The following is a 24,044-nucleotide window of genomic DNA, read 5'->3' as shown; positions in this document are numbered from 1 at the left end:
CACTCAACCCATCGCCCTCACTCAACCCATCGCCCTCACTCAACCCATCGCCCTCACTCAACCCATCGCCCTCACTCAACCCATCGCCCTCACTCAACCCATCGCCCTCACTCAACCCATCGCCCTCACTCAACCCATCGCCCTCACTCAACCCATCGCCCTCACTCAACCCATCGCCCTCACTCAACCCATCGCCCTCACTCAACCCACACTCAACCCTCACTCAACCCTCACTCAACCCTCACTCAACCCATCGCCCTCACTCAACCCATCGCCCTCACTCAACCCATCGCCCTCACTCAACCCATCGCCCTCACTCAACCCATCGCCCTCACTCAACCCATCGCCCTCACTCAACCCATCGCCCTCACTCAACCCATCGCCCTCACTCAACCCATCGCCCTCACTCAACCCATCGCCCTCACTCAACCCATCGCCCTCACTCAACCCATCGCCCTCACTCAACCCATCGCCCTCACTCAACCCATCGCCCTCACTCAACCCATCGCCCTCACTCAACCCATCGCCCTCACTCAACCCACCGCCCAACCCTCACTCAACCCATCGCCCCACCACAGCATCGCCCAACCCATCGCCCCACCACAGCATCGCCCAACCCATCGCCCCACCACAGCATCGCCCAACCCATCGCCCCACCACAGCATCAATCAACCCATCGCCCCACCACAGCATCACTAAGGGGCACAACACCTTCACCTAGCGCCTTCACAGCATCAATCTGTGCAACCATTCAACAACAACCGGGTCAAATATGTTCTCTCAATGTTTCAAGCTTTATTACAAATGTCACAAAAAGAGGTTAGTATTTCACTTCTGTTCTTGGATTTTCGTCACAATAAAATACACTGAACATATTCTTCACAAAAGTTATTTATATAAGTTTAAGCTATTGCCATTTTAAATTACAATAACTTTTATTTAAGTATTAATTATTAAAAAAATTAAAAGCCATTGTTATTTGTAATATCAATACATCTAAGTCCCGTTAATACAACACATATTGCATTACAAATGCTATAGGTGTCACAAGTTATAACTATTGGCATTGTAAATGACAAAGCTATTATTTTTGCTATTTTCAAAACCAACACATAAATAAAAAATGAGTCCTTTACAATACCAATAGCTCAAACTTTCCTAATGCGAGACCTTATGCATTGCAAATGCTGGTTTTAATCTGAATTGCTCCCACCTCTTCACTCCTCCATGGAGGGAGGAACAGTTTCATCGATAAGGCACAAGAAGCAAGGATTTGAGTCAATATATTTACAGAGATTGGATTTGTTCAGTTATCTTTAGAGTTTGAATGTTCAAAGATTGGTATGGGTTTCAGGAAACCGATTGTGAAGAGATGGATTTACCTCGGCATCAAACATGAAATACCTCTGAGGTCTCCTCAGAGGATTTTTGCGGCTCCTGTAAGTGTTAGGCCCCATCTACTTTATATTACAAAGTTTCTCCTCATTAAATTTGTAAGGCAGCCCCTGGTCTTGTACATCACAGTACAGTTTGTTTGACTGCATGTGTGGCCCGTTTGGGAGCGCATCGGGGTTTCCTGGTATCGTTTCTTCGTTTATGATGCTCAACTGTTGTCTAGAAGGATGCTTTTGGTGGGGGTAGAGTGAAGGGAGGTGAAGTGAAAAATCTTCTGGAGTAAATTGATTAGAATTGTCAGAGCCTCCTGAATGAAGGATTTTGCTGTTGCTGATTAGCGAAATCACAAGGTCTGCTCTGCACAATACTTTTTTGCTGTTTACAAAACCCATTTACTTGTCTGTCTTTCTGACCCGCTGAATCACCGCACACCACATGAGCACACACCATGGATCCGCTTTCCCTCTGGTAATTATAACAAATTCTAGCTGCATGCAGATAGTCGTTTAGGGGACAGTTGCCCACAATCCGTGCACTTGCTTTCCCAAAAAGACTTTTTTTTTTTTTTGCCCCATTTGTCCCTTTCATGAACTGACTTCAAAACCTAAATTCTAGTTTTGGAAAGCAAGTGCGAGGATTGAGACCTGATGCGCCGTGTGGGCATTATCGCTGCACTTTGCGGACACTATCGTTCACAAATTGCTTTATGCCTTATTAAATTCATTAGGAAGATCTTAGTTGTCCCCAATCTGTTCTCCTTTGACTCATCTAATTGCTTTCTTTTTTGCAGGATGAAAGTGCTGGCATTGCGTCATCAATTGAGGCGATGGCTGCAGAAGCTGGACGTAGTGATGAGGAAAAGGAGAAGGATGAAAAAGTATGTTCATGCTTAATTTGTTGATGGCTGTTGCAGACTTTGCTGCTCTAGCTGTGACTGCCGTTATGTAACATAAAAGTTATAACTGAACGCAGATGTATAGATTTTAGTATTGTGTAGCTTTATTTTCCTTTCTACGCTCACTAAATAAATTCCTTTCTATTTTGCTTTAATTTAAGTTTCCTACTTTTCTTTCAATTTTAAAAAGACTAACAGAGCTGCGGTCATATTAATATTTAGCTATTAAATTCTAAGTCCGAACTTGACTATCAGATTAACACACAACTAAAGGGATCAAATTGTGGCTTTTATTGGGATTCTTGCATATTTTGAATGCCTAAGTTAATTATCCTGCTCCCTATGATTTCTTCCTTGTTTTACAAGAGTTGAACTATTAAAATAATAGTACTAGGTGTTCTAACACGCTGGTTCTTAACTGTCATTAGTAAAAGTAGTTTTTTACTTTGGTTCACCCTTGTTTTACAGCCAACTGAATCTGATCCCAACACCAAGAGGACATCCGATGGCTTCACTACCCAGCATGCCCTACGACAGGCACAGATGTCAAAGGAATTGATCGAATTGAATAAAGCACTACTGCTCAAGGAAAAACTGGCAAGAAAGATGGTTCAGAATGACAGCCAGCTGGACCCCATTCAGTACGAATATCAGGTGAGTTCTTTCTTACACTGCATCCAAGAGGTGGGGCGGTGGTGGTGGTGGGGGGAGGAGGTAGTTGAATATTAGACCCTTTTAGAATGGTGTATTAAACCATGACATTTTAGCTGAATGCACAGTAAAGCATCAACCCTAGAGTAGAAACACTGTTTACTAAGATCTGGCCTTTGGTTTTTCTTCTTTAGTCTAAACTAGACGGCCAGAAGGAACCTCGTCCACATTAAACACCTGCATGCCACTGTTTTTCGGTCTCTGTGGGCAATGGTTTAGCAAAACTTAATATCATAAGCTCTGCAAAAGACTTTCTAGGGTTAATGGTATACCTGCGTAACTGCCCTCCACTTCTTTCTTGGATCCTCTGGTCCAGTGAAGCATATGTTACATGCAGTACAAACAAATATGCTAGACTGTAACATTCCATGGTGAATATTAGGTTAAATTGTCTTTTTATTTTAGAATAATGTGAAGAACTTGGAGGCTGAAGTAAATGCTTTGCAAAAGGAAAAGGAAGAACTGGTTCTCACCATTCAGTCCACTAAAAAGGATGTCAACCAAGCAAAGTAAGTTAAGATGTGGTTTGGAGGGATACCTGGTGTGCTGAGATGCAATGGTTAGTCTGAAATAGTAGAAGTCCCAAAGAAGCTACCGGGTGCAACTGTCCAGTATAGTTATACATGCAAGTATGAAATGGAGCGCAGGGTCTGCTGTATTAAAAAAAAGTCTAGCAGAAGTTTGTTTCAAATTTACATTCTACCCAACCCCCCTCAACCCATCAGTGATTTCTGAAGAAATGGATTATCTCCCTTACTAACTTTAGTCTTGGAGCCTCTACACTAATATATCCGAGAACATTCCTTCACCGGCTCATGTATATTTGGAACACTGAGCCCCATTGTATATCCCCAACTTGTTAAAGAAGGGGTCTGTCTTTCCATGTAGTAATAAACATCTCTAGTCGCTTTAATCTTCTGGCAGCTCCCTTCATATGCTAACATCCACGTGTGCTCCACAGATTTTGCCGTGCTTGTGGTATTTCAATTTTGCCCCAGTATTGGAACTTTCATAGATTCCCATGCTTTGTATCATTCCCCGTCGTCGGAATGGGAGCCTCGGTACATAGTAAAAACCATAGTAGTAAGCACAAAGTGAAAAAATAGGCCTAGGCCTCATCTCATTTTGTAGCTTATCCACCTCTTTTTGTAAAAGAGACCAAATTTCTGCAGCAGCCAATCAGAGCAGCCTCACCCCATAGAACCTTCCTGAGAGAAGCTCAGAGCCTCAGATTTTCTACCGCACGTTGTGCAAGGGAGTCTCCATTGAGCTCTGCTCAGTTTTCTTCAGTTTTTTCTTCAACTACTTGGATTTTTTCTCAGCATGTCGGAGAGGAAAGCCCTTTTTAGAGCCTGTGCCACCTGCTCTAAGAAGAGGTTGTTTGTCGAGGATAAACATGAGGATTGTATTTACTGTTTATATCCGGACCATATTCCAACTGACTGTCCGATTTGCAGATCCTTCTCAGCCAAGACCCAGAGGGACAGGGAAGGACGTCTCCTCACATGGCTCCAGAAGGTGAAAGACCGAAAAGACATCATCTCTTCGGACAGTGAGGGCTCCTCGTCTATGGTGTCATCCAGAAGGTCTCAAAAAAGGGGTAGGTCCCCCCCCTTTCTGCTTCAGACGAGTCCCATCACAAGGCCTTACCAGGGACCTCTGACAGGTCTGCCAGGCCGGCTGCCCAAAAATCTCCTCACCGAGGTGAAAAGGAGAGGCAGGGTAAGCCTGAGGAACTTCTGGCCTCGAAAAAGGTGAGAAAGGCTTCTACAGTCTCTTCACCTTCCTCAGAAACGGATCGTGGGGTCAAAAAGCCTTCAACCCCGACTCCAGAGGTCGCTTCAGACAAGAAGCAGAAGCCGTCGACGACTAAACTCCCAGGTACGTCGTCTACGAGCATAAAAAAGGACAGCTCTGCCAAGGTTGCCTCGTCGACGGGCTCGTCGACGACGGCTGCGTCGACGCCTACACCGTCAACTGTTTTCAAGGCTCCGGAATCCTGCTCGTCGTCGACGAGAGTGACCACCTCCATGTCGACGACCATGTCTGCAAAGCTGCCGTCGACGGCTGTGTCGTCGACGAGAACGACTTCGACGACGACGATGTCGACGACGCCGGTTGCCATGTTGATGACGACGAGCTCGTCGACGGTCCCGTCGACTATTCCACCATCGTCGACGATGAGCTTCACCTCGTCGACGACGCTATCCTCGTCGACGAAGACAGTTTCTATATCTACTCTTACAAAGACCTTCCCGTCGACGACGGCCTCGTCGACGAGGGCCTCGTCGACGACGACCTCGTCGGCGATGGAAATGGCGGGAAAACAGGTTTTTTCGCGGAAAAGGAAGCAGATCACGCCAGAGATGACGTCTCCTCGCCAGGTTCAGAAGCTACCACCATCACTACTATTGGAGGATGACTCTGAGGAAGAGACTTTCAGTGACTTTGGGCAGGCCTATAGCCCTTCTGACCTCCAGGTTAAGGTGCAGGAGTTTAGCTCTGAGGAGGAGCAGATGGAACGGCAACACTATGCTCCAGAGCATTATTATGAGGAGGAACATACTGCTACCAGGCACGTGCCTCCACAACAACCAATGCGTCAGTTACCGGAGGGTATGGTGGCAATACCATCCACTTTAGTGGCGGATTTACAACTTATGTTGCATGATTACAAGCAACGATTCCCGGCGCCTCCGGAAGCCCAACAAGTGCGCCCCACGACCCCTCCGCCTCAGACATTACGTCCGGTGGCAGACCATTCTTTACCCCCAAGAGAGCGTGCCACTGCGCTGGAAGTGCGCCCTCAAGAGGTAGTACAGGTGCAGGACACTGATAATGATGATGACGCTGCGTCTTCAGATGCAGACCAGCAAGTGGATCCTGATCAAGATCAACAGGCTCCATGGAATACTGCGGACCCTATCGATCCGGACAACACCGACCCGGATAATATAACTTCGCCTCCAGCGGATGTTGGAGGGTTTCACAATTTAATGGACAGGGCATCCAAAAGATTTGGCCTCCCAGTGACCACAGTGCAATCGGATTGCTTTTTGTATGACTTTAAAGAACCTTTCAGGAAGTCAGTGAGGTCCATTCCAATTATTGAGCATGTCTGGTCTGAGGGCTTGAAGGCTATGCATAATCCGGCCACAGTCCTCCCGGTGCTACCAAGACTGGAAAAGAAATACAAGGCACCTGATGGCAGTCCAGCATGTTTACTTGGCCAACCGAAACCGGATTCGGTCATTTCGCAGGCTGCCCAGAGCAAGTCCAAGAATCCTTCAGCGCCGATGACTACGCCGCCGGATAAGGAGGGCAGGCGCCTAGACAATGTGGGCAAGAGATTTTCAGCTATGGCCAGTCTTCTGGTTAGGGCAGCCAATGCGTTAGCGATTCTGGGACGCTATGATCGACAAATGTGGTGCGATCTGGCCCCATTTGTAGACGAACTGCAGGATTCGTCTAAGGAGGATGTGAAGAAAATTTTGCTCGAAGGAGAGCGAGCCTCTTCGGAGGTCATTGATGTGGCAATGGATATTGCAACCACCGCATTCCGAGCGCTAGCCGGCTCGGCGGTTCTGCGACGCCAGGGGTGGTTAAAGGCCACATGGTTCAGACAGGAGGTTCAGAATAAGATCTTGGATCTTCCATATGACGGTGAGATGCTATTTGGCAAGCATGTCGATGAGGCCCTGCAAGGAATCAAAAAGGACACGGATACAGCTAAGTCCTTGGGTACATTGCAGTATCGTAAGGTGCCCTTCAGAGGAGCTAGAGGAAGAGGTTTTTCTTCTTATCGTGGAGGTAATCAAAATCGCTACTCTTCTGGTTCTCAGTCCAGCCAGTCGTTCAAGCCACAATACTCTCAAAGAGGCTCTTTCTCTCGCCAGCAGCCTAAAGGACGTCAGGGGCAGCAGAGGAGAGACAACACAAGGAAACAATAGCGGCCAGGTGGCTCTTTCCACTGTTCCTGTCCCCTCATTCACACCTGTGGGGGGCAGGATTTCCCATTGCCTACACAACTGGATGATGATTACATCGGACCAGTGGGTCCTCCAAATTGTCAGAGAAGGACACACATTGGAGTTTCAGGACCTTCCTCCAACAAGAGCGCCGGATGCCTTCCCTCCGAAACATCTCAAGCTCCTTCATCTCGAAGCCCACCAACTTTTCACCAAGGGGGCAGTAGAGCCTGTACCCCTTTCGCAGAAGGGGAAAGGGTTCTATTCCAGGTTCTTCCTGGTTCGGAAAACAAGGAACAAATGGCGTCCAATTTTAGATCTACGGCAGCTCAACACTTATCTCGTGAAGTTGTCCTTCAGGATGGTCACTCTTCAGGACATCCTTCGTCTGCTCAATCCAGGGGATTGTATGGCGACCCTCGATTTGGAGGACGCCTACTTTCACGTTCCTATCCATCCAGCTCACAGGCAATATCTGCGCTTTACGGTGGACAAGAGTCACTTTCAATTCAAGGTACTGCCATTTGGTCTCCGATCCGCCCCACGGATCTTCACAAAGGTTCTTGCTCCGGTGGCAGCTTTTCTCAGAAAACAAGCTATTCAGGTGTTTCCATACCTGGACGATTGGCTGCTGAAAGCTCCATCTCTTCAAGAAGCGTCCAGTGCAGTCCGGACGTGCAAGGATCTGTTCGAGCGGCTAGGTCTTCGACTCAACAGGGAGAAATCGGTCTTATACCCATCAAGGTCAGCAAGGTTCCTAGGAGCCATCCTAAACACGGACACTTGCTTAGCCCTTCCATCGGAGGAGCGCCAGACCAAACTAATGTGTTCAGCTCGTCTTCTCCAATCTCGAAAGACACTGACAGTTCGCAAGTACAAATCACTGCTCGGATCGATTTCATCTTGCATTCCTTTAGTTCCGCACTGCAGGCTCAGAATGCGCCCACTACAAGAACAACTGGACAGACAGTGGCGGCAGGTCACAGGATCCTTCGACGACAAGGTTGTCGTTACCAAAGAAATGAGAAAAGCAGGCGGCTGGTGGCTGGAAAAAGACAATCTTTCCAGGGGCCTATCGTTCCTCATTCCTCCATCTCCCCTGATTGTAACAACGGATGCTTCCATGGAAGGATGGGGAGCGGTCCTCCAGGAGCTGAAGGTCAGCGGTCACTGGAGTCCAGTGCAACGCAAGTTCCATATCAACCTCCTGGAACTTCTCGCGATCCGCTTGGCTCTTCAAGCTTTTCTTCCGAGAATTCAAAACAGGACAGTGCTGGTTCGTACGGACAACACTACAGCCATGCACTACATAAACAAACAGGGTGGCACAAGATCCTCCACCCTCTCCAAGGAAGCCCAAACGATATGGAACTGGTTGATACAAAACAACGTCTCACTCTCAGCGGAACATCTAGCGGGGACACTCAATGTCAAGGCGGACGCTTTGAGTCGTCAGAGGACAGTCTCTCACGAGTGGGAACTGGATCAGACCGTTCTGGAGGAAATCTTTGCTCGTTGGGGGACACCATCAATCGACCTGTTTGCGACTCCCCAGAACGCCAAATGCCTGTCCTTCGCAAGCAGGGTTCACCATCGGGAATCCCTGGGGAATGCGCTTTTGATTGCCTGGTCAGGCGCCTTTGTTTACGCCTTTCCTCCCATTCCTCTGATTCCGAGGTTGGTCAGCAAACTCAAGGTGGAACCGTGCAGGATGATTTTGATCGCTCCAGCATGGCCCAGACAGGTTTGGTACTCGGAGCTTCTTCTCCTCTCACAGGACCAGCCAGTTCTCCTGCAGCCTGTTCCACAGTTGCTAACAATGTCTCACGGTCAGGTTCTACATCCGGACTTGAAGTCCCTGCGATTGACAGCGTGGCTCCTGAGTTCAGAGAGTTCCAGGAGTTAGATCTCTCAAGTGAATGTAGAGACATTCTAGCTCAGGCTCGAGCCCCTAGTACCAACAAGACCTATCGTGCCAAATGGAAGAGATTCTGTGTTTGGTGCCAAAAGGAAGGTTTACACCCGTTTACTTCTTCTCCACACAAGCTCTTGCCTTACATTCTTTCGCTGGCGAAATCGGGATTGGCTCCATCGTCGATAAAGGTCCATCTGGCAGCCATCTCTAGATTCAGACGTTCATCTTCAGGGCCTTCCCTATGGTCGGCCAGGATCGTCAAGCAATTCCTGAAAGGTTTATTCAGGGTTTTTCCTCCAGTCCGGCCACCTCCTCCGACCTGGCACTTGAATCTAGTTTTGTCATCCCTCATGAAAGCCCCTTTTGAACCTGTGCATAAGTCTGACCTTAAGTTTCTTTCCTGGAAGGTGGCTCTTCTCTTAGCCCTGACATCGGCTCGCAGAGTAAGCGAAATCCAGGCTTTCACGATTGAGGAACCATTTCTCCAGTTTAAGAATAATGTGCTGATTCTACGGACGAATCCTAAATTTATCCCGAAAGTTCCTTCGGAATTCCACCTAAATGAACCCGTGGTCTTGAAACCATTTTTTCCAAAACCTTCTTCACCTGCGGAAAGAACTCTGCACTCTCTGGACATTGACAGATGCCTAAAATTCTATCTGGAACGCACGAAGCAGTTCAGGAAATCTTCACAGCTCTTTGTTTCCTTCAGTGCTCCACGCAAGGGTTGTGCAGTTTCTAAGGCTTGTATTTCCCGTTGGATTTCCAGTGCTATACAATTTTGTCACCAGGCGGCTGGGAAACCTCTACAGCGAGCAGTTCGTGCTCACTCTACCAGATCCATGGCTTCATCTGCGGCGTTATTCGCAGGAGTCCCTATCAAGGACATTTGCAGGGCGGCAACGTGGAGTGGTGTCCACACCTTCACCCGCCACTATTGCCTGGATTCTTCTGTGAAGGAGGATGCAGCAGTGGGCCAAGCAGTCCTGAGGAATCTTTTCCAATAAGTCGGTGAGCTTTCCTTTCTATCCCGCCTTCCTTTGCATATTTTGTATACTGCATTATTGTCATGTTTCATGATCCTATGTGTTCTGCTGTTTTTACAGTGATGTGTCACATTTTTAGGTTCAGGTATGACAAAATATGTTTTTCTTTACTGCTAGTTACTCTGATACAAAGCATGGGAATCTATGAAAGTTCCAATACTGGGGCAAGAAAACAAGTTACTTACCTGTAACTTTGGTTCCCCAGTATTGGTAACTTTCATAGATTCCCATGCGCCCACCCACCTCCCCTGGGAAAGCTCACTCTTCTGATCTTGGTGGATAGCTGTATACAACGGCTACGAAAATCTGAGGCTCTGAGCTTCTCTCAGGAAGGTTCTATGGGGTGAGGCTGCTCTGATTGGCTGCTGCAGAAATTTGGTCTCTTTTACAAAAAGAGGTGGATAAGCTACAAAATGAGATGAGGCCTAGGCCTATTTTTTCACTTTGTGCTTACTACTATGGTTTTTACTATGTACCGAGGCTCCCATTCCGACGACGGGGAATGATACAAAGCATGGGAATCTATGAAAGTTACCAATACTGGGGAACCAAAGTTACAGGTAAGTAACTTGTTTTCATCTCCTTATATTGAGAGTGAATACAGAAGGTAAATCTTATAACCACCTTCCCAACCAAGGTTCAATTCTAAATGCTGGACTAAATCACCAACTAAGTAGGTGCAAGCCAGAGTACATCTTATGCAAGGAATTCCTAGACTGAGCAGAAAGCAATCTGCAAGCTCATTTTACCCTAGAAGTGCTCTGTATTAGATGAGTGATATTGTGGCATCTTTAGGGAATGAATCTAGCTATTCCGAAGTACAAGGTTACCTGCAAAGGCAGACAGGATGTAAAATAAAACCCCCCTCCCCCCGCACCCCCCATCGCCCTCCTCCCAATCCTCTCAACCTTTAATACTGGAGGTGTCCGCTCCGAGAACGATTGCGGTCCGTCCAAATCGGTCATTAATTAGTAGTGCTTACTTAGGTTGGCTATCGCCCAGTTTAATGGGATTCATCCTTGAAATTGTGAATGGTTAATTTCAAGACACAAATGTCATTGGGTGCTTTAATTCTGATTAGTTGGTTACAAATGGACTGACGGAAGATTAAGAGTCCGTGCTACGATGTCATCACAAAGTCAAAAACCAATGAGCGGTGCCAACGTTTTTCTAGGAAACCCAATCTCTTAACCATTAACTTTGGCTTGCGTTACTGCTCACTCTATTTTGTCTCCGTTCCAGTAATTACTCAAATTATGTATGTACATGGAAGCAAAGACCACCTGGAGCCTAGTATAGATTTTTGCTAGGTTCCTTTGTTAATGTTGGATGGAAAGTTTGTTTAGGTTCGATATGGTTTAAGCAGACTCGTGTTTAGTTTGTGTAGTTAACTTCACTGAGAAAAAATTCAGTTTTAATTTTCAACATTGGGGACAGAACAGTTCATGCTGCACATTAAACTCTTACACAAATTGCTTATGGTATTTCTTAAAGCGGGTGGATATCCGAAATGGGTGTCCTATTGGCGTTTCCCTAAAGTCGAACAGCTTCTTTCTATGCAAGTCCTTCGTGCGATCTTGCTGCCTTAAGAGCCATTTGCAGTCCTTAGAACTGTCTGCAGGCTTGGATAGTTTCCATCCTTTCCAGTAATTGGATTTTTAAGCATTAATGGAACATGCTTTGGATGGATCTTCATTATATGGCCACCGCCACAAGCTTCATTATATGGCCAGCACCACAAGCTTCATTATATGGCCAGCACCACAGTTACTTAGTACTAGAATATTACTGATTATGAACTTTTTGTTTACAGGCTAAGTGAGCGCCGGCGGAAGAGGCTGCAGGAGCTGGAGGGAGAGATGGCAGATTTGAAAAAGAAGCTAGGCGATCAGTCCAAGCTGCTTAAAATGAGGCAGTCAACAGAAAGAACAGTCTCCAAACTGCACCTCGAGATACAGGTGAAATCTATTGTTGGATAGGCATGTCCCGTTAAGGAAGAGATCCTGTGTCTATCACCCTTTTCATTGGCGTTTAGTTGCTCTTGCTTTTATTAACTGACTGCCAGGGTATCCAGCCAATTGCTGTATTGCCTTGAATAATCACATTCACATTGCCAAAGAATGTTTTCAGTAATTCTGGGCGGTGAGTTACGCTGGCGTAGTTTGCAGAGTTTAACACTGCGTTACGGTGAGTTCTGAAACGTTGTTCTGCAGAGCAGTTTTTTTCCTCGCTCGTTCTCAGCAACAAGAAGTTGGCAAGTGCAAATGAGGTGAACAACAAAGAGGGACCTAAAAAGGACAATATTTATAGGGGTCCAGTGTACCTGTCCTAAGAACCTGTAACCAAGTAATGTACAAAGTTCCCCAAATGATAGTGTAGCAGAGTAGTCTCTCTCTCAATAAATGTGTGATCAATAATCAGGGAACCGAAGGGATCCCTTGTCGGAACTTAGGATGCCTCACACAACTGATTAGCTGGATGATTATTTCCATCCCACAAGATGGTTGTCTTGCCACATCATCGGCTTCCTGCTCCAACGTCAAGCCGGTGCTGCAATGCCTGACGGGTAGCACTAGGTGCCACACTTTTGTGGAGTTCCTTTGTTCCTTGCCGTTTGAGTGCGTTTGAGGGGCATAAGGAGGTGAAGTAGTTCATGCCATATAGGCAATTCTTCAGGACCTAAATTGTGCTCATAAACTTATAGAATGCCCAGCGTGGGCTGCAATGTATGTAATATACCACCTGAGGGGTCAGTAACCAAGACAGGCAGGGGTTCCTGCGTGGAAATCAGCCCCTCAAACCCTGGAAAAGGTCCCCACAGACTGTTCTTGTGGGACCTGTGCTTCTAGGTTAGTACCCAGTAAGCGCGAGGCCCTTTCATCTAGGCACCTACCCCCACACTTCAGCGTGGTAAATCACGCAGAACAGCCGGTCCTGAAGAATTGCCTATATGGCATGAAACATGTTGACCACAGGTGAGGGTTGAACGAGACCAAACTATATTGACTTTGAGTCCCGGTACCCCTCCCTTCACTATTTTAACAAGGCAGTTAGCCACATGAATAAAGTAGTCTTAGTGGACTAAACTAACCTTTTTTAACACACTTGTTCACGCTCACTACTTCACCTCCTTAGGCCCCTCATACGCACTCAACAAACGGCAAGGAACAAAAGAACTCCACAAAAGTGTAGCACCTAGTGCTACTGTCAGGCATTGCAGCGCCGGCTTGACGTTGGAGCAGGAAGCCGATGAGGCAAGACAACCATCTTGCGGGATGGAAATAATCATCCAGCTAATCAGTTGTGTGAGGCATCCTAAGTTCCGACAAGGGATCCCTTCGGTTCCCTGATTATTGATCACACATTTATTTAGAGAGAGAGACTACTCTGCTACACTATCATTTGGGGAACTTTGTACATTACTTGGTTACAAGTGCAAATGAGGAAAATCCACCTCCTGGCAAGATTTTTCCTCATTTGCGCTAGTCAACAAAGTGCACGAGCAAGGGAAATCAAGCTCCCGGCGATCAGATTTCTCAATGCGGTTGGCCGCGTATGCTCGTAACCCCTCGCATTAAGAAATTGTCTGCTCTCGTTGATAAAGCTGCCGCTAGAGTTGAAAATCTACTCTAGCGGCAGAAAGGCAGCATCGCCTGCTTGCACCCGCTTAGTTGACCTCAATGTGGCATACAAGGGATTTTCCATCAGTATAAAAAAGTGCCTTCACCTCACACATTAAACTGGGTCTATGTTGTAAGACAGTTGAAAGACCCACTGCAAGGCATTAACCAAACTTGCTGACCTTGTCCTTCAGGGTATGAAGACGCAGCGTGTACAGCTCATGAGGCAGATGAAAGAGGAAGCGGAGAAATTCCGCCAGTGGAAGCAACAAAAAGACAAGGAAGTGATTCAACTGAAAGAAAAGGTATGTGGCGTATTCATTGTATTCGTTACATGAAATCGAAGAGCTTTACCCTGGGGGTGCACTGTCCTTTCTTCAGCATTAGTGTAGGAAAGTAGGATCTGCTTTCAAGGTTCCCCCTCCACACACTTTTGCCTTGGGTCAATGTGTTTTGACTGTAGTTTGCTGGGATCCTGCTTATCAGGATACCAGCATCTTCGCTCCCAAATGGCTTTGGAAAGTACTCTTGTACCTCAATAGTTGCCTACTGGTGTACCCTTATGTCCCTAGTTTATGGTACCAAGGTACCCAGGGCATAGGTACACCAGGGGTCTCCCCGCAGTATGTGTTGTGCCACCCATGGGAGTCCACTTAAAACTGTGGAGCCAGTGGCGGTCCTGTAGGTGCTGGGTCATGTGGGATACAGAGGACTAGTCTGGCTGCGGTATTCTGGACGGTCTAGAGGTTGTGGTGTAAAGACTTGTTGATGCCAGTGTAGAGGGCGTTTCTGTAGTCCAGCCTGCTGGTGATTAGTGCATGGGGTACTGTTTTTCTGGATTCAGGAGGATGGGGTGGACCATTTGAAAGTCTTGCGGAGGGTGTTTAAGCATGTGGGGGGGATACTGCGTTGATCTGACACCTCATGGTGAGGGAGAAGTCTAGTGTGGTGCTGAGGTTTCGAATGTGGACCCTAGGAGGGTTGCAGAGGGTGGGGGTGGGGCAATCCGGTGTCATCCGACGTGTAGTGGGTGGATCTGAGGATGAGGACTTCCGTTTTCTCGTTTGAGCTCCAGACAGCTGCTGGTCATCCAGAATGCGACATACTTGATTACTGACTGGAAGTTGTTCCTGGTGGTGATGGGATCCTTGGTGAGGGAGAGGATGAGCTTTGTGTCTCACATAGGATACTATGCTGAGAACGAGTTTTCTGACTCTGGTTGTGAGCGGGGCCATCTAGATGTTGAAGAGCGTGGGGCTGAAGGAGGATCCTTGGGGTACTCCGCATCTGATTTCTTTGGGTTCTGAGAGGAAGGGCGGGAGTCTAATTCTTTGAGTTCAGCTGGCGAGTAAGGAGCGGATCCAGCCTAGGGCTGTTCCTGTATGCAGGGGTCGTGGAGCCTGGCGGCTAGTATGCAGTTGGAGACCGTGTCGAAGGCTGCTGAGAGGTATAGAAGAATGAAAGCTGCAGTGTAGCCTTGGTCGAGGAGAGTGCGGATGTCATTGGTGGCAGCTAGGAGGGTGGTCAAGGTGCTGCGGAGGCCGGATTGAGATGTGTCCAGGGTGTCGTTGGTTTCTATGAAGTTACTTTGCTGAATGTTGACCATCGTCAGTGACTTTGGCGGGGAAGGGGAGGAGAGAGATGGGCCGTTACAGCCTGTGTGAGGTGGGGCTAGCACCTCTCACAACAGATGTTTCCTTATCTGAGGTCACTACACTAAAAACCTATGTGACCCCTATGGCAGGCACTTCAGTCCGGAGGGCAGAGTGCTTGGTTATACATGTGAGGGTGCTCCTGCATGAGGACACCCCTACAAACCCTGCAGTCTATTCTCCAGGCTTCGTAAGGTTGGTCAACCTATTTTAAGACCTATAGTGGACAGAAGTCATTACGAGTTGTCTAGCTATATAATGGCTATGCTGAACCTGGTCATGTTTGTTATCAAGCATGTTTGAATCGTACCCCAAAACCAATTCCATTGTTGGGAGTAAGAGCCCATGTACTCTGATGGGGGAGGTGGGGTGGGGGGAGGGTGGAGGAGGGTGTTTGGGGATGGTGGGGCTTATGGGAGCCCCCTGTACTCTCGGTAACAGCCTTTCAGGATCTGCCAGCAAGCTAGTGCTGCTACATACCACTGACACAAGTCTGCCCTCCTACTGCTGAGCTTGAGCAGGGGAAGGTAGAAAAATAGGTTTCCTGTCAGATGTGACCACCTCCCAGACAGGACTTGGTGAATTGGGCTGGGGGCGCTTTCCAGCACCACCAGTCTGCATTGAAAGGCACATTTGGTGCCCTCCTTGCACATTTTGGTTTTAACCAGTTCAGTAACCCTTAGTTCCCGCTCTGGCATGGAACTGTACAAAGGACAGGGTAGTATCCTCCCGTCTGTCCAGCCCCTCCTCTAGGAGTGAAACCAGAGTCGTTCCAACCCTTTTCCTTGGGTATTTAAGGGCTCCCTTGTGTGTGGGACACATTAAAACTGTCTGGACACTTGGACTTTGGCTAGGACCAAGACTGCATCAAGGAAGACTCCTGCTGCTCCTGGTCTTGCTGTTTGTCTTCTGTGTCTCTGCTTATGTTCTCCAGAAGACCTGTGGGCATCCAGGACATCCGAAGAAATCTACCATGGAGTGAGGTAGTTACTCCCTGCATCTGCAGACACTGCAACAAAGCTGATTAGTGAGTTGCTCCTGTCCTACGGATTTCCAGTGGCCCATCAACACATGGTGGTTTGCAGCGCTCCACAGGCCTTACCTGTCTTTCCTGCAATTTGGAGGACAGTATCCCTCGTCACAGCTGCTGGGACCGTACTCCTGTGCACTGCATCTACTTGCCATTGCCAAGGCTTGTTGGCTCCACACTCCAGATCTTCAGTCTACCTCATCCCTTGAAGATCAGCGTTCTCACTGCATCTCTTGCACAGTCTGCCTCCATCTTTGAGCTACCAGAGGTCCTCTTGTGACTCCTGTGCCTTTGGCTTTTGGGTTCTCTCAAGGGCCTCCTCCTGCTGTGGTGGGCTCCCCTTCTGCTTTGGTTTTGGTGGTCTCCCCTGCTTGCTTTGGGCCTGCTCTGACACTTTCACTTGGTGAGTCCCTTGGACCTTGCTGGTCCCGTGCTTCAGCTGCACACGGAACTCCTAGACCCTGACATTGACAGCTCAGCTCGTGAACTGCTCCTGGTCTTCCTCAAAGCTGCCTGGTCCCCACAGCTGCAGAAACAAGGCTGTCATCTGCTCTCCTGAGGTCCCTGCCCAGGGTGGGCATTTTGCTTCCATTCCTCCTGGTCACCTCAGAGTGGCATAGACTCTGTCCCCTCTGCTTGCTTTGAGAATCAACCCTTGGATACCTCCGGACATCTTCAAAAACTTCTCCCGAGTCTTTTTCTCCAAAGTCCTCCACTGTCGTCTAGGCAGACCCTCCAGGATTTCGCGGTTTGACTTTTGTATAAATGCCGCGATTTTTACAAAAGTGCCTGCGAAATCCAGAGAAAAGGAGGCAAACATAACCAGTGCTACTTAACTTGTAAAATATTGCACTATGGAGTACATATGCTACAATAAGCAAACAAATATCTTGTACAAACAGGCTGTTATATAGTGTGCTTTATGAATAACATTCATTTATTTAATGCCATCTATATGTTAAATATTTATTTTTAAATGTGGTGTCTGTTACCTGGTTACTTCTAAATAATAAACTTGCATAAAGACTATTTCGAAGTAAAGAGACCAAATGAATGAACCTTGGTGTCCATATGTTTTTCATCCAGCCTCAAGTTAAACCGTGCCTTCCTGCGCACATCTGCACTCAAAGCGTGTAATGCTTCCATAAGGGAAAACATGCCAAAAGTCACTATCGGTGCAATAGCTCAAGTCAAATCCTGAATTCTCTAATGTGCTCATTCTTCGGACACCGAGGCTAATATCATGAGCAAATAACTTCACTCCATTCTTCATCCTTTATATCCCTACTCTACATGAGGGGCAAACAACATTGTCTAATGTCACAAACCTCATCTTTCATCGGGAAGTCATAATGCCTGTTAATTTAAACTCTCAACGGACTTTCACTGATAAATTCAGTGGATAACCATATACTGCTACAGGTAACAAAAATCCCAAGCTGATATAACCCTCGCACCCTCCATTTTAATAAGGGTGCCCACTCCTGTGAGTTAAAAACACTTCTGAATAATATAAAGATTACCAGAATGCGCCTTACATTGAGCTCATCTGAGTTCTCAAAGCACATATTTCCCTATATGCCAAGTCGTGATCATCGCATACCTTGTGCCAGTCCACCAATTTTTGCGTGTCTTTTCCAATGTATGACAAACCTGAAAATGTCTTGCTGAGCCGCGCGCCAGTGCTCTATGTTGATAGCCAATATTACGTGCATCCATAAATCAAGGCATAACAAAGTATACACGCTATTAAAGTTGTGTTCACTCCAATATAGCGCCCCACTCTGGCTCTCAATTAAGTTTAATGCATGACAACGTGCCATTGCTCAGCGCTGCCAGTAACTATTACTTACAACTCGCACAGATTACCGCGTGTTCACTAGTCTACACCAATTTTTTAGCGCTGCTCCCAACACAACCCTCAGCAAAACACGCCATTCCTTAATGCGGTTGGTCCATCTCACCTATTCCACTCTCCTCCAAGCAGACTGCACCAACGACATCACTCCCTCCCAAGACCTCTGCGACTCCCTATCCTCATTCTTCCACAACAAAATCGCCGAAATACATAACAGCTTTGAAAACCAGTCTGAAGTCCAGTCCACTCCACCCACCTCCGAACCTAAACCGCACTCTAATAACCTCTGCGCCTGGAACCCTATCACCACCGAAGACCCCATCCGCCTGATGAACTCCATCCACTCTGGATCGCCAACCGACCCATGTCCCCACCACATTTTCAACAAAGCAGACTCCATCATCGCACCCCATCTCCGCGATGTCATCAACTGTTCCTTCAACTCCGCTACCTTCCCGGAAAACTGGAAACATGCCGAACTCAGCGCCCTTCTGAAGAAACCCACAGCAGATCCCACCGACCTTAAGAACTACCGCCCCATCTCGCTCCTCCCATTCCCTGCCAAAGTCTTTGAGAAAGCCGTCAACAGTCAGCTCGCCACCTTCCTCGAATCCAACAAATCCCTTGACCCTTCACAATCCGGCTTCCGAGCCAAACAAAGCACCGAGACCGCCCTCATCGCAGCAACAGACTACATTCGAACACTACTGGACAACGGAGAAACAGTTGCACTCATCTTACTTGATCTCTCCGCAGCCTTCGACAGTCTGTCATAGCACCCTCATACAACGCCTCAGCAACGTCTGAATACAAGGAAAAGCACTGGAATGGATCACCTCGTTCCTCGCCGGAAGATCCCAGTGAGTCCGCCTCCCCCCTTTCAAATCAGAGGCCACCGAAGTCATTTGCGGCGTACTACAAGGTTCATCACTCTGTCCCACCCTCTTCAACGTATACATGAGTCCCCTCGCATCCATCGCACGCCAACACAACCTCAACATCATCTCCTACGCAGACGACACCCAGCTGATCCTCTCCCTCACCAAAGACCCAAACACCGCCAAAACCAACTTGCATGATGGAATGAAAGAAGTAGCCGAGTGGATGAAGAAAAGCCGTTTAAAATTAAACTCTGACAAAACGGAAGTCCTCATCTTAGGGTCATCCCCCTCTGCCTGGGACGAATTATGGTGGCCACCGGCCCTGGGAACCGCACCCATACCTACAGACCACACACGTTATCTGGGCTTCATCCTGGACTCCTCCCTCTCGATGACCAGACAAGTCAACGCCGTTTCATCATCATGCTTCAACATCCTATGTTGGATCCCCACCGAAACAAGAAAGACTGTCACCCACGCACTGGTCACAAGCCGACTGGATTACGGAAACACCCTTTACGCCGGTACCACAGCCAAACTACAGAAAAAACTCCAACGCTTCCAAAACGCCTCAGCCAGACTCATATTGAACATCACTCGACAAGCCCACATTTCCGGCCACCTCAAAGACCTCCATTGGCTCCCCGTCAACAAGAGAATAACGTTCCGTCTCCTCACCCACGCACACAAAGCCCTCTACGACCTAGGACCCGAATGCCTCAACACACGACTATCCAGCTACACCCGTCCCCCCCGCACCCCCGCCAACTACGATCGTCCAATCAAGCCCTCAACGCTATTCCGCGCATCCACAGATCCACCATGGGGGGGGGGGAGAGATCCTTCTCCTTAGTGGCCAAAACCTGGAACTCTCTCCCCACCCACCTCCGCCTTACACAGAACCACCTCTTCTTCAGAGAGCAACAAAAAACTTGGATATTCGATAAGTAAAGCACCTCCCTCCCTCAAGCGCCTTGAGACCCTCTGGGTGAGTAGTGCGCTATACAAATGTTGGAACTTGAACTTGTGGTAAAGGAGATTGTTACTTAAGAAATGACAGTGGATAGTTGTATACGTATGTGAATAGTTTTGCAAAAACAAATCAGTATATGGCTTAAATACTCTTATAAATAGGTGGCAAGAATGAATGAGTCTACATTGTAAATAAACCAAATATACATAGCTTCATATTGCTAATTCCAAAAACATAGATATCTGTTTGTTGTTGGAAAAATACCCAAATAAAATGCAGCAAAATTGCAGCTAAATTTCTATATTTGTGCCGCTAAATTTGCTAATCCATGCCGCTATGTCCTGGGGGGGTCTGTCTAGGGGAGGTTTATACTTCCATTCACCCCTATGCAACCAGCTTTCATGGTGCAAGGAACCTGGTTCCTGGGTCCTCTGTAGATGAGGTGGCTCTCCAGCCTTCTGTCCGCTTATGTCTTTCTTCGGGGTCCTCTAAGAAGTGTCCTTTTTTCTTTAAAACTGCACTTTTCCATTGACTTCCTTTGGGCACACGTCTGTGTTCCCTTTCTGCACACAGCCTCAGTGGGGGTCCTTGGTACTTAATTTGGGTGGTTCCTTATTCTGCCTGCTCCTGAGTCTTCTGGTCCAAGTCCCGTTCTTCCTTTCAGTTCGCATTCTTTTTCTTAGTACATGGTTTGGTCTCCCACTGGAGCACTGTATATTTATGCTACTTACTGGATTTCTTTTGGGTATTTTCATGTGTATTGTTTCTCTGGCTAGGAGATGTAGGAATCGGTCTCTGTATATACTAATCCAAAATGAGGTATAGTGTGCACAGTCCAGTGTAACCTCAACTGTAGGCAGAGGTAAAAGATAGAACCTCACACTCTATTTGTGGTAGTGTGGTCGAGCACAGGGCTGGACTGGCCATAGCGGGCACCAGGCGTTTTCCCGGTAGGCGGCTAGGGTGTGGGCCGGTTTTGGTTCCCTGGAGGCCATTTTTGTTACCGGGGCTTGGCAATATCTGCCAGCTGTAACAATCTGCTGAAAACGACACTCACAAACTGCTCGGCTGCACTTCCCCCCTCACCCGCGGGGGGCGCTGAGCAGTTTGCCATGGCCGGTTTCTGTCGGAGGCATGTGGGCTGCTGAATTAATATCTGTGCGTAGATCGCCGCCTAGTGTTGGGTCTGGATGATTGCATGTTGTTGTTCTGGAAGAGTCTTTGAAGTATCACGAGATAGGTGGCTCCTCCCTTGGACTACAGTGCGCATGGGTATCCTCTCAATCCTCAGATTGTTTTTTTTCCGCCATTGGGTTCGGATGTACTTTCCTACACTCCAAGTTCGGAATTGACTAACTTTTCTGTAAAGGCCAAAAGGCCTTCGGTTCCATCGGTATTGTTTAGCGCTCGGTACCGAGACACTTCAGAAACATCTATTGCACTCCGGTCGTCGAATCGGGCCGTGAGGCCTTCTCGACGCCACGTGGAGCGACCGTCGATGGAACAAAGACCATTTAAATACGGCCCGCAGTGCAACTCAAAGTTCCCGCACACGGATAGGCATCCCGTGTGCAACAAATGCCTATCTCCAGATCACAAGGAAGATAGTTGCCTAGCTTGTGTCCAGTTCCGGTCGAAAAAGCCTATCCGGAATCGACGGGCAGCAAGGCAAGAAATGCAGAGGTCGGCGCCAGAACCAGACATCTTCGACTATGAGTAAGAACTAGGTAGCGCCGAAGAATCTGATCAATTAGAAGAACAATACTCGGAGCACGACTCCGAAAATTACTTCGAAGAGGACGAAGAAATCGTTGATCTCTAGGAATACGATCAAGACATCGTAGCTGTTGAAGACGACTCCGATAACGACTAGGGACGAACCGCGAGTACACCGCTCCATATAGACACTACACCAATATCAGAGACTCAGGTCGAGGCATCGCCAGTGGGCCTTAGCCAAGATCTACACTTTCGTTCTACAGCCCCGCAGTACCGACCGGCTAAGAACATATTCGAAAAGTTCTCAGACACGCCATACGGCGCTGGTTCCATTGAAACCAAAACTCTTCGACAACAGTCTTCTGACCTAATGTCGTCGATCCAAAAGTAGTTAAGCAAAAGGTCCTAGAGCCGAAGGCCGCAGTCCCAACGCAACCTTCGAAGCCAAAGACAGTCAAGTCGACAGCGAAGACAAAACCTGTCGAGTCGAGCATGAAGCCAAGAGCTGTCGAGTACACCTCGCGGCCAAAACACGTCGATCCGACGCAAAAGCACGTCAAATCCACCTCTAAGCCAAAGCATGTTAAATCAAGCAGACCAGTCTCAAATATCGACAAAGGAAAAAACACTGTCGACGGAAGTTAAAGGCTGACGCCCAAGACTAACGTCGAACGGAAAGTGAAACCTACTGTGGACAAAAACAAATCGGTCGAGCCGAAGCCGCTCGATCTGAAAAAAAAAATCAAGCCAAAACCACATACACCTAAAACACCTAAAGAGACTGTCGAACCAAACAAACAGCTGGCTTCACCACCTTTTTTCGGACCGAGCGAAGGACATCCAGCTGAGAGTGTCGAAACATCAAAAACCCATCCAACCACCAAAAGCGGTCGAACTAAGTAAACCTACTGACCCAAAATCTGGCACACCAAAAGCTACGGCACCAAAGGCAGACTGTGGAGGAAGAGCTTATTCACCCAGACCCCTCCACAGAGGACCAGTCAAAGCTGTATATTGACCCAGCAACTGGCAAAGTGACTGTACTAAAAAGAAAAGGCCTCTGCCAATAGCAGACTTTCCTAGAATACCACTCAAAAAGAAACGGGACTGTGCTACCTCTCCTATCCTTTTTGAACCTATCAATCCAGCCATGCCTACAACCCCATATGCCCCAGTATCACCTGACTACAACCCAGATGAAGATCAGGATGCAGATGTGGGGTTTGGTTATCCACAAAACCCAACTGGAGACCCCAACCTACAGCCATGGGGTGCAGGAGGAGAACCAGATAATGAGGTGACTCTGCCCATTACTGAACCAGCAGTTTACCCAACTAAGCAATCACCCACTGAAGATACTGTGGCCTTTAATTCTTTACTTGATAGAGCAGCTACCTACCATAACGTAGATATGCACTCTGATGCTATTGAAGAAGACTTTCTCTTTGATACACTCGCAACATCTGAGACATGTAAAAACTCCCCATGTTAAAGGGCGTCTTAAAACATGCACATGACATTTTTAAAGACACTGCTAAAGCACGGGTCATTAACCCTAGAATTGATAAGAAATATAGGGCTGCACCTATCGATCCTACATACATAAAAGGGCAGCTACCCTTGGATTCCCTAGTGGTGTCCAACGCACGTAAGAGGGCTAACCCCCAGACTACCGGAGAGGCTGCTCCTCCAGACAGAGTCAAATCTTTGAGGCATCAAGCAAAACAGTAGCAGCTCAAGCAGCAAACTCTTGGAGAATTGCCTATACACAGGCCCTGCTGGCAGATATGACAGGGCGCATTATGACGGCTTGGAAGAAATTCTCCAACACTTACTTGACCCTTATAAACAGCAAGCAGATGAACCGATACAAGAAGGGAAGCTCATCACCAATGCCTCAATTAAATGTGCCCTAGACGCGGCTGATACAGCTGCCAGATCCATCAATACAAGCGTGCTGCTAAGACGCCACGCATGGCTTCGCATATCCGGTTTTAAGAATGACGTCCAATCCACTATTCTTAATCAGCCCATCAACCCAGACTTTTTATTTGATCCAGCAGTTGACCATTCTGGACAAAATGAAAAAGGATGCAGAAACAGCGAGCTCTCCAGTCCCAACAACACCAGGGCTCCTTTCGTCGCTCCAATTATAGAGTAGGAGTCAGAAGTAATACCTCACAGCAATCCTCCACCTACAAGACTAACACGCATCCACGTACAACAAAAACACCAACAGGGGTGGATACAGGGGCAATAACACCAAAGGAAGGGGGCGTGGAGGCAATGCAAATAGATCCTCCACTAACACCAAACAGTGACTTCTTGTCACTGCCCCCAGACCATAAAACACCAGTCGGGGGAAGAATACAACAATTTCT

General features: G+C 47.6%; 1 protein-coding gene across 2 annotated transcripts in view; it reads left to right on the top strand.

Moving 5' to 3' along the window:
- Positions 1-24,044, top strand: part of KIF4A (kinesin family member 4A) — a 307,171-nt gene that overhangs the window by 170,042 nt on the left and 113,085 nt on the right. For both annotated transcript variants that reach the window (XM_086918309.1, XM_086918308.1), the window contains exons 14-18: positions 2,186-2,272; positions 2,759-2,944; positions 3,407-3,510; positions 11,744-11,888; positions 13,745-13,855. In XM_086918309.1, the coding sequence (XP_086774435.1) occupies positions 2,186-2,272; positions 2,759-2,944; positions 3,407-3,510; positions 11,744-11,888; positions 13,745-13,855 (633 nt within the window). The remainder of the gene's footprint in view (positions 1-2,185; positions 2,273-2,758; positions 2,945-3,406; positions 3,511-11,743; positions 11,889-13,744; positions 13,856-24,044) is intronic.

The sequence above is a fragment of the Lissotriton vulgaris genome, chromosome 4_1, assembly GCF_964263255.1.
Source record: "Lissotriton vulgaris chromosome 4_1, aLisVul1.2, whole genome shotgun sequence".
NCBI classification, from domain to species: Eukaryota; Metazoa; Chordata; class Amphibia; order Caudata; family Salamandridae; genus Lissotriton; species Lissotriton vulgaris.
This window is presented reverse-complemented; position numbering and strand designations above follow the sequence as displayed.